The following is a 15,548-nucleotide window of genomic DNA, read 5'->3' as shown; positions in this document are numbered from 1 at the left end:
AAGATTTTATGGTCAGCATCCATCATGGCCTAACTTTAATATAAATTCTTCTCTGTAAACAATTAAAGCAAAGTAATTGCCTCGTGCTACTCTCAGCGAGTTTACTGCAGGTGAGATTTTTAAAAGACTGAAGACATTTCATACTTTGTTCTCACCTGTCATTGGTTATGAAAGGTTGAGGGAAAAAACTCTTCCCATCAATAAATGTTTAAAGCACTAAATAAAAATTTTATCTGATCTCCCAAGACACGCAGTACTGACCCGCTGCTTGCCTTTGCACTTGCTAGGTTGGGAACCCTCTGAGGTTTGCAGCCATACCTTTTAGAAAGAGCCAGTCTAACCCACTAGTCCTTTTTTTTTTTTTTTTTTTTTTCCCAAGTGGATCAACAACTTGGACTTCACAGCTCCTTGCTGATGGGAAACTAATAATAGTGCTAGGTGTCTCTTTGATCTAATTTTAAAGACGTTGTTTCCATGACCACAATTTAGCATCAAATCTCACGGAACAATATTTCTTTTGAAGCATGTATTTCCCCCAAAGCACCAAGCCTATTCTTTTCTTAGGGTTGTCCTACTACTTGCCAGGCTGATTTGTATTAGGTTTTCCTCTGTCTTATTCCAAGCTTGCTTTTTTCTTTTTGAACTGATCCCACTCCCACATAAACACCTCCAAATTAATGAGTAGCTTTTTCAATTTGTTTGGGGAGCACACGTTTTAAGTGTGGAAACTCTCTAATTTTGCCACAGTGATCTATAAGTCAATGCTTCCTCCAACTTTTTAAATAAAGGGCAAGAAATGTAATTTTACAGCAATTTAAATCATGGACAAAGTCCAAATTTTTAAAATAGAATAATAACTTGGCTGCTTATGCTTTGCTCTCCGCCGTGCCACTCGGAAAACCACATACTCACATATAACCCAAAGGATGCTTAAAATATACTGGAACAGCAGAAGGAATCTGTACAGGTGCCAGCTGGAAAATGATGACTCTGGCCTGAGGAGAATTATGTGTGAGGGTTACCATTTTTGAGACTAAAATAAAGACACAGGGAGGGGGGGAGGGGAGAAGCGAAATTTTGTCTTCTCACTTCTAGCAGCCAAACTCACATATTCAAAGAGTGTTTTTTTTGAATTATGATGATTTTTCTTCTCCTTTTCCCTCAGCAGCACACCTGGATCATCACTCCTTTCCCTCCTTCCCTCCTCCCAGACAAACACGGCGGGGGTCTTTCACCCAACTGCCCGCCCGTGGGGACTCTGAAACCCCTGGGCAGCAGCAAGGGCGCTGCTGTGAGCGGGACGGGCGCCGGGGAAGGCCCCGCGGCCCGACGGGGACGGCGACCGCCCCCGCTGGCCCCGTCGCCCCGTCGCCCCCGGAGCCGGCGCAGCGCCGCCGGCCGCCGGCAGGGGGCGCGCTCCGCTCGCGGGCGGCCTGACGGCGGCGCGCTGTTCGAGAAACTTCCGGAAACAGCCGGGCGGAAGTGACGCCACGTCGCTGACGCAGCTTCCTGTTTGCGGCTGAGGTGAGCCGCCGCCGTTGCCGTCGTGCTGGGCTGCTGGCGGGGAGGGTGGCGGCCGCGCTGTGGAGGCAGCGGAGTGGGTGAGTTGTCCCTGGACGGGCTTGGCCTCGTTGGGCCGTGTGAGAGGCTGGGAGGCTTGAGGGAGCGGGCGCCGGTTTCTGGGCCAGGCCTGGGTTCGTAGCGACGGTGTGGCTGGTAACGGGGCCTGAGCCGGCGGCGCCGCCATGCTGCGCGCTGGGCGATCGGCAGTGGGGCCTCCCCCGCGGGGAGCCCGGTGCTCTGCCGGCCTCGGGGTCTCCTTTCCCTCGGGAAAGTGTGTGGCTGGGGCGGGCGGAGCGGGGTTTGCGTGGGGAGCGGGGCGGGCGGCGGGGATCTCCGGCGCTTGGGGGCGGGCGGGGAAGGAGCCGCCCCCGGGCGGCGCGGCTGCTTTGGACTTACCGCGTTACCTCGGCGTGGAGGAGATACGGCTGGGCCCGGGCCATACGGTCCTTGCTCGGGTTTGCCTCCTGTTTGCCGTAAGCAGAGAGGACCTAGGGGAAAAAAAACCGGCATTTCCATTTTCGCTTGCGGAAGTTTCAGTTTTAAAGAGGTGAGGAAGAGTCTCAGCTCACCATCTCCTCTTATGTGTCTCGAACAGACCGTTTACGTAAAGGTCCTTTTACTCGCAGCGTACTTTTTTTGGCACGCTTGTAAACTAAACGGGCTTTTTTACCCCCAATAGAAGTAGTTCAGTTAAATTCTGTTCTGTTTATTGACTCAGAGTAGAGTCAGTAGTAAGGCTTGTTGTGGGTGAAGGCGGTGCTGATGAGGTGTTGAGAACTCACTATTGTCAAGTTAGAAGCTGAGTTGAAGACTGTCGCCGGCAGGTAAGGAACACAGTTTGTCGTCAGTATTTGCTGGACTCCTGAGAAGGTGGCGAGTTATGGAGTGATTTATGAGCAGTGTTCCTCTTTGTAGCAACTCTTTATGCAGTGTTATAGTTTTACTGTTAGAGCTCTTGTTGGCTCCTCAAACCTGTGCTGCAGGCTTGAGCTATTCTAATGAAGGCATTACAAAAAGTTATTCAAAATACTGAGCAAATTTGTTTTGAATTCTGATAATAATAAACTGCTTGTTTGGTCCTCATTTGGGCACAGTAGCATCACAGAAGCTAAATTTATAACAATGCTAATGTGTAAATGGTCAAGCTTGTAACATTGCATAGTCAATCAGTGATCAAGCCCTGAGTTTTTAGGATGTAAAGTGTCAAAAAGTGATAACAACAAGGTGTTGATACAGAGGGAACAGCTGGAATGAAACTAGGCTCTGCCTCTCTGATCCTCTGAGGTTGGAGTTACTGCTGCCTGCTGACCTTAATTTTTGTTTACTCTTTGGAGATCCTTGTACTCTAGTTAGGAGGGATTTTATGTTCAGCTGATGATCAAGAGCCTGGTGGCTAAAGTACCATTTAGTTTGCTGGATTATGTTGTCAGAGAAGATTTGTTTGGACCAGTGAGTAAATGTATTTACAGATCTTGTCTCTGATTACTTTTTTTGTGCTTTTTACTTTAAACAACCAAAATGCTAACTAGCACTCAGTTCTAGTCTAACTTTGTTTCCCTCTCTTGGCTCTCATGCTGCCTTTTCAGTGGAGAACAAGAAACTGTTTGAAATTATTTAAGAAAATTTAATCTCAAATTAACTTCAATCTCAGACACTAGAGAAGAAATTTAAATTGCCACTTTTGCTGGCAGTACTTTGTAAACTGCGTTGTTAATAATAATTTCTCTATCTGTAAACTGCAGATTTCCCCTTGTTCTTGATCAGATTTGTCTTTTTAGCACTTGTGCTTTTTGACTGTAGCACATTCTTACCAAAACAGTTTTTCTCTCTGGTATTTTCTTCTTTCTTTCCTAGATTGATGCAATTTGCTAATTTATCTTGGCTTGACTTTGAGTGAAAGCATGCAAGGCCTCACTTTGGTGTAACACACCTTTTTTGTTGGAGGGATAGTATGTTTTGTTGTTTAGTTTTTTAATACATACATACATTAGTTGCCACCTACCATATTCGTTCTTTCTTGTAGTAGAAATTTTGGAATTTACACGGAGAGGGGAAACAACTTACGTTAAATCATCTCAATAATACAGATATATGAGTTCTTAATAGTACTTGACCTGTTCTGAGGAAAGAAATACCCGTGTGGTGGTGTTTTTTTTTTTTAACTGTAAAACTTTCAGGATTCCTATGCCTGTATAACTGTGCTTAATGCAGTGGCGCAGTTACGTCTCTGAGTTGAGGTCGTGCGGGATGAGAGTGATGACTGTTTTATTGTGAGTCCAGAGGCATTGAAGTTCTAGGCTGGAATTGACTGAAATGTCACACCAGGTTGAACAGACTGAGTGCAGCCGCCCGTGTTAGTTGTGTTCAGCTCTTGTGCTGCTGGTTGTAGAAGATAGTGCATCTCGATCATGTCAGTACACTGGACTTCCAGACTTGAGCGGCCTGTTTCTTACCATATAAATAGTGGTATTTTGAAGGGAATGTATTGCCTTAAACCTCACACAACTAAGCTGAAAATTAATATTCTAGTATTTTGCTCCTTAAGTATGAAGTGCTCCATTTCTCTTAATCGCGTTTATGAAGAACCTCATCTGCTGTGTCCTGAAAACATTATCTGTCAACAGCTTTTCCTTTGTCTTGATTTGTTTCAGGAATGGAAGGATTAGTAAGAAATTAGCTTTGTCAAAACTTGTTGGATCTTATATATGAAGATTGTTTATTTCAAGATAGATTTAGATTAAAACTGCAGTTGGTGATATTAAGGAAATTACATTTTCTTTGCTTTAGAAGGAAATACTACATCTGAATGGATGTTAGATTTTTCTTAAATTTAGACTTAAGGAAGCATTATTTTGCTTCTGTTTATTTAGCTGCTAGGGAAGAAATAATTTATGCATACAAATTTCACTCCTACAGTACTAGTTGTAGGTTAGATCTATGTTCTCTATTTGTTCTAAATAAGCAGTGAAATCCCACCGATATTAGTGAGGACCCAACACTTAACAAGGGTCTTATAGCTCATGTAATAAGTCTGAAGCCATTCATAGCTACGTGGCAGACAGTTTTTGTTAAAACTTGAATTCTTTTGATTAGAAGAAATTCTTTTCTGTCTTAAAATGTAGTCTGTATCTATGACAGCCTGTCATAATTGTTCTGGAAAAAGAAATTGGCATTTGCTTTAATGTAATTTTTTTTTGCTGGTTGGCTTAAGTAAAATTGCCATGACTCCAAAACTACTTCAGGGGAAGTGTGTAGGAACTTTAAACTAATTTATTTTCCCTGAAGGATCATCTGGTTGCATGTGATTATTTGGCTGAAACTTTCTGGACCTGATCTTTCCCAGTTGGGGCTTTCACTGTTTCTAATCAAACACAGATCATACTTTTTCTAAAATGAGTAAGGAATATTTCTACTTTATATAAAATAGCCTTTTATGGTTAGTTTTAGGAGGGTACCAGTGTTCCAGATATTTGTATGACATGATTCCAAATTTGGACACCTGAGTTGTTGTGTTTTGGAAAAATACCCCTTTGCTTTAAGGAGAGATGGTGAATAAGTACCTCTTGATTTAAGGCATGCTCATAGATGAGGTAGATAAGCAGCAGAGTATCAGCCAAGGGTGTGAGGGCAGCCTATTCACCGACCTACTTCCTTTTCCAGTTTTTGTTAGCTAGTTTACGTATCTTTCACAGGTGAAAATTTTCTATTTCTTCTGTTTGCATTTTTGGTAGTTTGTCTTTAATGGTTTCTTACTGGTTGCCCTCCTCAGGCTTTCTGTGTACCAGACAGTAATATAGACAAGAAAGTCCTGTAGTTCTTGCCAGAATTGTGCCTCTCTCTCCTTGGGAAGGACAGGAATGGACAGGGTTCTTTGTAACTTCTTGCCTTGAGGAAGTGAGTGACCCCTGTACAGATGGATCCTTTTTGGTTGTGGGGTTGTTTTTTTTGATAGAACTCAAACTGCAAGGTAAAGCAGTCAGCCTGGCTACCTCTTCTCCTGCATGAACTGCATCCTCTCATATAATAATCACTCTATTCAAATCCAGTCTTGTTTTCTAACATAGAAACAGGATGTTTGGTGTAAACAGGAGATTAAACTAAGCGTTTTGGAATGTTCATTTTATTAGATTCATCTTATGGGGATGCTGTGGTAATATTAATGTAATGAGTATAAACATTGCTATTTAAGTACATTTAGCTTTAATTATATGGTAAATTTACATTTTTCCATGAAACAATACATTTCAGGAACCTGTGAAGTTAAACTTTGACAGCTTTTCTAAGCTAAAGTAAAAGAAGTTAAAAATACTGAGATTTTTAATATATCTTAGTCTGTACCACAGTGTGCATGTATCAGTGGGAAAAACAATTTGATGTTGGTTCTTTACTTAAATGTATTTGTCAGATTAATTGATCACAAACTTTATACAGGATTTCTTGCTCTGTGCTATTGCACTCATCAGAATTAAGGTAACCTCCTTTCCATTCTTTAGCATTCTTAAACTTATAAAGATTCTCTTATATAACTCTTATAAAGATTCTCCTGATTTATAGTGCGGGTGTTTTTATGTTAGCACATGTACACTGCTTGCACAGTGGACCTTTGCTAGTACAGCCAAGAGACTGCTCGTGGTTCCAGCTCAGTTACGTACGGCACACCCCAGATATTGTTAGAACTGACAAAGATCTCTCCATTTTATTTGGGATTTGGCCAGAGTTTTGGGACTTGGGACTTTCTGTGTTGCTGAGTTGCACTAGGTAAAATGCAGTTGATCGTTGCCCGAGTGGTGCTCTGCTCTGAGGAGCTGTGGTGTGAGATTTGCCACTTTTTTTCATTAGGGCGTAGGATGACACCAGAAGGCAGTTTCTGTAACTAGTATCTGTGTGCTAAAGGCAGTGGCCTCTTCAAGCCAGTGAGAACTCCGTGAGCCACTGGTACAAATGTGTCTTGGGAGCCTTGGCAAATAGTCCTTTATGGTTGATCGTTATTTACCTTTCTTGTAGACAGGTAACTTGGAGAGATACAGGCAAGTAGTTAAAATTCATGGATTATGTTTGAAACGCATAGCTTGTGAGCAAAAGAAGTGACTGAACTTCTTCTGAAGTTTGTTACTTTAAGACTGAAAATATTTGTGTATGTCTCTCAATTTATGGTACTGTAAATAATAAAAACCTTAGCAATATAAAAATCAAATAAGCTATATAAAAATCAAATGAAGAAATACTAGAAAACTTCGAAAGTGTGTGTGTGTTACTTGGCATTCTTTGGATGGCCCTGAATCCACAACAGTATTAATGCTACTGTAATCTTGTTCATACTTTGAAGTTGTGTAAAATTATATCAGGTCCAGCTGACATACTACTTTCTAATAAAACTCTTGGAATGTGAAAAATCATATTTTTTTTAATCATAGGTTGCAATGCCCAAACATCCTCGAGTGTGTGCATCATCTATTAACATACCAGTGATTTCTCTAAATTGCTCAGTTGCTGTCAAGTAGGTCAGGCGCAAGCTCAAGCTGAACTGGGATTCAGAACAGGGTATTCTTCCTGTGTTGCCAGCAGGATGCAATCCTTTAGTTCTTGGAAAGTGGGTAGGAACTAGGAATTGGATGGCTGTGCAACTTACTTAGGATGTTGGTGACTGGCTGCTTCTGTGAATTACATGAATCAGGAATTTGGAACTCCATCTTCCTCTATGCAGGTGACTGCACTAGTCACTAAGTTTGAGCTATTCTCGCATGTTTCAGGACGCTCTGTGCTGCCCTATTGCTTCATCGCCAGAAATAGATAACTTTTTCTGACTAGGCTGACTGCAAAGGTTGCATGCCCCTTGCTGTCTGAATTCTCTCCTGACTGATTAAAAAATTTCTTGTTTGGATACTTTCCTCCCTTCTGTATTTAGTTAGGCATGCTGCTTTGTCATCTCTGCACATTGTGCATCTGATTACTTTTTTTCTTTTGTTTGTCATCTGATCTTCTAAAAGTTTATAGCTGTCTACATATCTGTCTTCTGTAATTCCTTTCGTGCCTTTTATGTAGCTGAGGACTTTTCTGTAAAGAGAGTTTATGAGCTGGGTTTCAAGATAACTCTAAACTTGACCCAGCTTTGGTCCCGAGCCTGGTCATGTACTCCTGTCAGTTGTCTTGTGTCAGTATGAGCATTCAGGGCTTCTGCTTGGTACGCCAGAACAAAGCTGACTTCTCCTGTGATGACTGAGAAATCTATAAGCTGTGGAAGCTTTTAGTTCACATGGACATTTGGATGTTTGATTTGTTCGTGCTCCAAAGGAGGAGTTAGAGTAGCTGATAGCATCCGATAAACAGACAGCAGTTTTGAACACAAGTAACTGTAGATCTTTGCAAGCAAACACAAAGGCTGTGTTTGCTCTTTCATCTGGAGTTTTTTTGCTTGTTTTTTCTTCTGAGACTTTGAAGATTTTCTGTGGTTGGAGGTGGGAAATTAGCTAATGTGGGCTGGCTTCCTTGTGGCTTTGGAAACAACCCTCACGACTGCCTAGTTAATGAGCCTTACTTACAAATTTAGAGACAAATTGTTTGAAAGACTTGGGGTTGGAATAAGATTTTTATCCTGTCATTTTGGTTAGGACAGTTGAGTATTTCTGCTTTTCGTTTTGCAGGAAGGTGTATGATTTGCTGCTTTGAATTATCTAGGTGTTTTGACCATGCAGATTCCTACTAGCCTTTAAAAAATAAAATCAGTAGTTTTATCAGCTGTTTTCTGTTTTGTTATAAGTTGATGGTGGTTTTTTTTCTCGAATGAATATTTTTCTTGGAAAGATTGGAGGCAGAGGTCTTTTCTAGTTTTGCTTAAGCTAGACAAAAAAAAAAAAAGCTGCAGATGAATTTTCTTCACGTAAATGTTGCTAAAACTGTTTTGCACGCAAGAAAAAAATCCCTTTGCTACCTACAATTGTGGCAGTGCAGTTAATGCTTTATGGAACTAGCAGATAGAAATAATGGTTAATTGGAGATGAACTCTTTCTGTCACATGAATGTTTGATTAAGGGAAGGAGAATAGAAACAGTTTCTTTTCTTTAGAGAGCTGCTGGCTTGTCTTAATTCCAGAATTTATATTAGTGGCAAGTAAAAACTGAACAGTAACACACTCGCAAAAGAATAGAATATGCAACCACCCAACATTTCTTTGAAACAAATAATTCCTCTTTTCTTGGAGGAGCTACTTTTTAGGGTCAGAGTAATCCAGTAAGCGTTAGTCTTGTAGCCTCAGCTTTCATTTTTGGTCCTAATTTCAGGCTTCTGTTATTTAGGATATATTGGTATATGCATTGAGTCTGAACTTAAAACATTGCAGCACTGTTTTTAAACAAACAGCTAAAGTGTTTAAAGAAGCATATGTTGAAATCAATATGACTACCAGTGTGCACAAAGTTCTCTTGGAAAAGATGAGATTCACTTTTTACATCTAAGTCGCTTTTCCTACCTGCTTCTTCCAGCTAGAAGCTTGAGCTTTGAGTTTACCTCTGAGATATCTGCCTAAATTGAGAGGAGTGCTAATGCAAGTCTTGAGTTTAAGAAAAAAAAAAAAGGAGAATATGGAAAAACCCAGCAGTGTGATATGTGCTTTTATGTGTTGTGGCTTCCTGCTGTTAGCTCACTGGTTTTAGGCTAGTATCTCTTGTTAGGAAGGGCTCTGACCTCTAGCCTTAAGCTTGACTCATGCCAGATTTCCCCTTCCACCCCCCGATTCCTTTCTGTAAACTATATGTTCCATAAATGCTATTACTCATAAGGATTGGCTATAGGATTTGATAACAGACTTAACCCATGCTAACCATACTCCTCACCTGTTTATTCGTAGAGCTGTTCACTTAGTCGTTGTTTGGGAAACAGCAAAATTAAGGAGGCTAGTTGATAGCAAATATTCTGGGATATTTGTGGTAACTATATGTTTACATATTGTACCCTGCTATTACTAGATTAGTATTGGCATTCTTAATGGTCATTTTAATGCATGTCTCCCAACTTCCCTTGGTGTTGGTCACAATATTAACTATACCCTTACTATTTTGTTCAATGTGGAGGTCTCTTCAAAGGGCAAAGTCAATTAGAGGTCTGTTTACCTGCTGCACTATAATTTTGTAAGTGTTTGTGGGACCATATGGTTAACTAGTTGCTAAAAACACCCATTTAAAAAATGTGTAGCTTCTCAAATAACATTTTTTTCTGTAAGTAGTTTGGAGGGGGCAGGTAGCATGGCAGGATATCTCTTAAACTGGTTTTGCTATTTGAGGAAACGTGTGTGTAACCACATCCCTAATTAAAGTTAATTAGGCTTTAACCTACAACAGCAATGTATTTTGAAGATGTACCAATTTATTTTAGAAGGAAGTCTCTCTTTAATGTTTGCATCCCAGGATGTTGAAAGATACATGTAATGCTAGTACAATAAATTAATTTCAGAATATTTCACTGGGCTCTATCATGCTTGATTCTTTCATTATTTGTGTGAAAGAACATGAAAATGAGACTTTGCCTGGGCTGAAATGAAAAACACTAAAAGACTGGGGGGAGAGGGGAGGAAGTGATTTCAGTGAATTTTTGGTTTTGATGCACAGGGTAAGAAAATGTGACATACGGTGCTGTATTGTTATGTTCTAAGTATATTTGGGTGACTTTGCCTGCGATGAGTTGATAAGTCATTGAAAAGATCAGCGTTGCCTTGTTCATAAAACTTGAAACGAACTAGCAGCAGCGGTAGGATGAGAAGGTGGTTGGAAGTTTTGCCAGAATGGAGACTTGTTACAGTGGTGGGGAGAAGAAGCCTTTGCATGAAGAGAAGAAATGTTCTTGAAATTGTTTCAAAGGATTCTTTCATCTTAGTGGTAATTTAGTTGAAGTATTGGTTAGTATAACTGTTCCTTCTAACTATTCTCTAATATTGACCAGAAATTGTCAGTATTTAAACTGAGTATGGCAAATGCTTTTTATTCTAACTTCTATGTTTCTTAGGGCTCTTGGGACAATATTCTGTTGTACTGAGAAACACACGGTGCTTCTATACTTGGTGGTTAACCTTGTGGTTTGAGCAGCCTTGCCTGGCTATGTACTTCATGTTGGTAAACATAAAGGAAATACATGGAATTCGGTAGCTTTGGCAATATGTGAGTTTTCTGTCAAGGTTTGAGTACAAGAAAGGCTTATTGGAAACTATCGGTGGAATTTTAGATTTCTAAGACCTGCGCATACATGCTTTTGTGAAGGGAGCATCTCAGTGGAATTAATGTTCTGAACAGTAGATGTGAAAGATGTGACCCTTTGTTTATGCTCATATATGCATAAGACAAGTGTCAGAGATAACATAAAGTGAACATGATACATGGTTTCTTTAATGGTGACATACTGTGCATACTCCTCTTAATATACTGATTAAATCTAGCTTTTCAGTCTAATTTGTTTCAGGAACCTGCTGTTTACCTATGTCTCTGTGTGCTGTGTTTCAATGGGATTAAAGAACATAAACAAAAATCAGAATCAAAGTAATTGTTTGATTTGTCAACCAAAAATAAAGCATTTTTATTTTTTCGTGTTTGGAACATTGGAATTTCTAAGAACAAGCATCCTTCTTAGATCAGATTTGCTACTGGAAGATACTAAGCTCCTACCTGAGGTCTATGAAGTAGCATTACTGGACAAGCTTCATTTACAAGTTCTTGTTGTTACAGGACTTGAAAGACTCAGCTGTTGATAACAAGACAACTATTGAAACATGGTGGATTACTATGAAGTTCTGGGAGTGCAAAAGCATGCCTCAGCAGAAGATATTAAAAAAGCGTAAGTATCACTGGTGTGTATATATATAAAATGAGTTATGAATTTTAAGGAACAAATATAGTCACATGGGTTCTGGATTCTCACTTTGTCAATATTAGGATGAGAAGTAGTCATCTGAGGTAATACCTTTGCTAACAGTGTTCTATTCAGTGTTCTGAAGAAAAAACATTTGCTCATTTTTATGGAATTGGGAAAAGAATCCTGAGTACTGCTGAAGTGAAAGTGCCATCAGTCACTGATTTTTAATCACTGTTAAATATATTTCTGTACAAGTTGCCTCCAAACTTGATATGGTCCAGGCAGTGACAGCCCCTTCTTCTGTGGCTGAATTGCAGTAACTAGTTTTCCCCTCCATTTACAGAGGTGCTTTTTCAGAGTTATTAACAGGTATTTTGCATGCTGCTTTTTTGGATACTAACTCTTTCTTAATGTAAAGTCTGGTTTCTGTGCTTAGATTTTGATGGACCGGACATCTGTTACTATTAAAAAAGACAAAACACTTCTAATGTAAAGTGTTCAAAGGAATTAAATAAAAGTTCTTTGTTTAGATTTACTGTTTGTGTACTATTTTAAGATGGGCGTTTGTAACAGTTTCAAAAGATACCATTTACTTTTCCACAAACAATTGGGATGAAACATTTCTGTAGTACACATTTCTAGTATACCAAAATTGTTTGACAGTAGATTGCAGTTTCACGTGACCTGGAAATGGTGCATTTCTCTCTTGCTGCATTCTAGCTGCCTGAGCTTAACTAATCAAATTGCACTAGTGTGTGTGAGTTTGATTTATGTTTTTTTTCCTCCTTTGTTGTTTTGCACATTCCTGCACATGCTACTTTGTCAACTCTTAACGTTTGAAATATGATCTTTTATGACTCCATGTAAAAGACTCCAAATCAACCTAAGTGCAATTGTAGCTTGGCCCCGCTAAGTAGTTACGAACACTTTGCCTAAAATATTTCATTTGAGGATAGGAGTTGTGTGCATCAGTAGCAGTCACAGAAGCTACTTATGTTAGGATGCTGCCACAGTTTGATATCGGGGTACTCTAGGAGCTTTCTGGGTTTTGTTTGTACCAGAAGAGTACTCTTCATGCTTCCCATGGTTGCCACATTGAATAAGTGTGGAGGTCTAAGGAGAAGCCCATAGCAGGAATGTTATGGAATGTTTTGCTTAGAGCTGCCTGATGTTGGTCAGCAGAAACACACAGGAGGAATAACCTCAAAATAACTGAAGAACCCTAAACCCACTCTTTTCTTTCTTTTTTTTTTTTTTTTTTTTTTTTTTTTAAGCAAATCAGAATAGATGGTTCTTTGTGTACCTGCAGAATCTGGTGGTACTGGTCTGGATGTGAGATTAAAAGCACTGGGGAATTTCTAAATATTTCAGTCACTGACAACCTGCTTGAAACATTTGGTATTTATCTGTATGGCATATTCCTTCATTTCAGAGTAAAATGTCCTTTGTTTTCCTTCCATTTAGGTACCGTAAATTGGCATTAAAATGGCACCCTGATAAAAATCCAGACAATAAAGAAGAGGCAGAACGTCAATTTAAACAAGTAGCTGAGGCCTATGAAGTTTTGTCAGATGGTAGGTATTTTAAAAGGGCTCTTGAACTGCAGGTGTCTAGTCTGGGTATCAGACTGAAAATGTTTATGTATGATGCTATAAAGGGATATTGTAACTTTGGTTTACTGTCCAACTCAACTACTTCCTTTTCAAAAGAGAGAAAAAGAAGCTTGCAGATAAGACAGAATAAGCAAAAATTTTGAAACAAAAATATTTAGGATCTCTCTAGATGGGTAGCCAAACCGGTTTCCTTCTAGAAACTGAAATCCTGCTTGCCAGGCCCTCTTCAGAAATTTCCGAAGAGATATCTGTGAATACTAAGATTTGTTTTATCTCAGGAGGTAAAGCCAATGTTACCATCACTATAGGGGAATTACTGTGTTTATCCAACAAGAATCAGGCTAGCCAAACTCTGAAGTATCTACTGCTGGGCCTGCTGCTTTTAGTTCTTGTAACGCTAAACTAGTCCTGACAAAGCCCAAGTATACTGTAAACCTTGCTGAAAATTTGGATTGCGTTTGGGTGAATTCCATAAATTCAGTCAACTGTGATACTGAGGTGAGTGTTTATATTTTGAATTGTTCTGAAACAGTTGCTTAGCCTGACACATGTGGTGCAGGAATTGAGTTTATAGTCCACCCCTATCTTTTTCCTTGAAAAGTATCATTAACTTTTGTTAGTGTTCTGGCAAAAGCAGTCTGAATCATAACAAAGTGATTTAAGCTACTTTGATTATTTTTCCCTGTAACTGACTGCAGCTGTCTGTATGCTATTTCTGAAGTGTCCTTGATTTCACCTGAGACAAGTGAGCATGGGAAAGCTATATTTAAAGCACTAGCAGCATCTAGATTACCTTTCAGAATTTGGCCTGGTTTATCAAGCTGCAGTCGTGTACACCCTCTTTCTTTTGTTGGTTTTGATACTTAATTGACATGGGAGAAACAGAACTTAATTTATAGGCAGTTGATTGTATACTTCTAGAGTAATTTAACCTTCTTAAGCAAATTTTTTGAGCAAGATAAAAATAGGATAATGGTCTGGTTGTAATGCAGATCTTTAAGTTCTTCCGAATTGGTACACTGCTAGAATTTTAGATGATCTTCTAAAAATGCTTCCTGGCTTTGGATCTAGACCAAATCCTAACTTACTGGTGTCTTAACAGTCATTTGTGCAGCACGAGTATCTGAATCCCAAGCCCTGTGTTTGAAAGGCAATCAACTGTTCTGCAGACTTAATGAAATTTTCTGACACCATTACAGGCTTGAATGAGGAGAGGTTTTTTGTCAGAAGAATAGTTTTGTAAGGGGTTATACAAGCAAAGAATGTTGAAATTGGGTGATCACAGAACACGCTTCCCTTGTGGTTTCAAGGACGGTATATTTTTCAAGATGAACTTTGGGCTTTGTAAGCCCTTGGGTCTTCCTCGCTGTTTCCTGCTCCTTCTGACGATTTGTCTACTTTACTGCAGTCATCTTTCACTGGTGGGTGGGCTAACCTTCTTTCTTTAAAAATTACTTTCTAGAAAGGCATTACGGGTAATGTGGGGATGTGTGTGTGAACCTATTGCAAGTTTCTGTTACTTGTAGATGCTGATCAGTATATAAAATTTTAATTCCCATTAGAAGTATTTTATTTTTCAGCAGCTGTTTGAGATAACTGCATGTTACTTCCATGATGCTATTTAAATTTCAAAACCGTCTTTCACCGAAGAGATTCCAGTGGGAATAGCATGTTGGGAGTCTAAAATAATGCCCTGTCTAAAAGATGCCCTGACTGGTTTTTGGCTGATGCTTCCACTGCAGTGCACGCAAAATAAGCTGTCTGTCTGCCCTGTTAAGCTTTTCAGGTTCCCTTTCAGGACCAACAGTGCAGTCTGATCTTGGGTAGTAATGCAGAGTTAGTTTTTCTCTCCTTTCTCATGGATACTGGAAGGCTGGTCTGCAGTGAAATTAAAAGCGAGCCATTCCATGTCTTCTAAAATAATAAAGAGCAAGTGGTTTGAGTCAAATCCTTCCATGGCATTTTTTTTAACGTCACTTCATTCCCATCTATTAAACTAGAAGTGATTATAGTTAATTTGAGGGGTTTTGCAGTCACTCATGCAGACACTGTCCTTCCTTTCTTTTAACTGTCATGATGGGTTTGGTCTTGTGCAATAAAAGGAAAAGTGGCAATGGTCAAGGTTTGCAACACGGAAAATTCCGATTGGATAGAAGGAAGAAAATGCTTACTATGAGAATGCTTGAGCACTGGGATTGTTTTCCAGGGAGGCTGGGGGGTATTTTTTCTTGGAGATTGATGAGACTGGGGCTTTATCCAGGCAAGGTTTGACCAACCTTTTGATTAGAGTTGTTTGGAGGAGAAGATTGAATTCCAGAGGTCCTTTGCAACCTAAAGGTTTCTGTGGTACCTATGTAAAGGTGAGGACTGCAGTATTCTTTTTAAAGGGAAGCTTCCTTATACCAGAATTTTTTTCTGAAACAGCAGGACCTGAGCTTCTGCAACTAAGTGGTAATAAGTCTAAAGTTTAGTACCTGTTTTTTCAGAACCTAAACTGCTTTGGCAATCCTGAACAAAAGTGTTCACCTGTTACGTGCT

At 39.7% G+C, this 15,548-nt stretch overlaps 1 protein-coding gene across 5 annotated transcripts in view; it reads left to right on the top strand.

The window, feature by feature from the left end:
* The first annotated feature begins 1,474 nt into the window (after positions 1-1,474).
* Positions 1,475-15,548, top strand: part of DNAJB6 (DnaJ heat shock protein family (Hsp40) member B6) — a 61,258-nt gene continuing 47,184 nt past the window's right edge. For 3 of the 5 annotated variants that reach the window (XM_074156855.1, XM_074156854.1, XM_074156853.1), the window contains exons 1-2: positions 11,315-11,379; positions 12,862-12,971. In XM_074156855.1, coding sequence (XP_074012956.1) covers positions 11,315-11,379; positions 12,862-12,971 — 175 coding nt within the window. Of the gene's footprint in view, positions 1,602-11,270; positions 11,380-12,861; positions 12,972-15,548 lie in introns of those variants that run through there. The other 2 variants (XM_074156852.1, XM_074156851.1) reach the window with 2 other exon arrangements.

The sequence above is a fragment of the Numenius arquata genome, chromosome 12, assembly GCF_964106895.1.
Source record: "Numenius arquata chromosome 12, bNumArq3.hap1.1, whole genome shotgun sequence".
NCBI classification, from domain to species: domain Eukaryota; kingdom Metazoa; phylum Chordata; class Aves; order Charadriiformes; family Scolopacidae; genus Numenius; species Numenius arquata.
The sequence above is the reverse complement of the archived record's forward strand: the minus strand, read 5'-3'. Positions and strand labels throughout refer to the sequence as shown.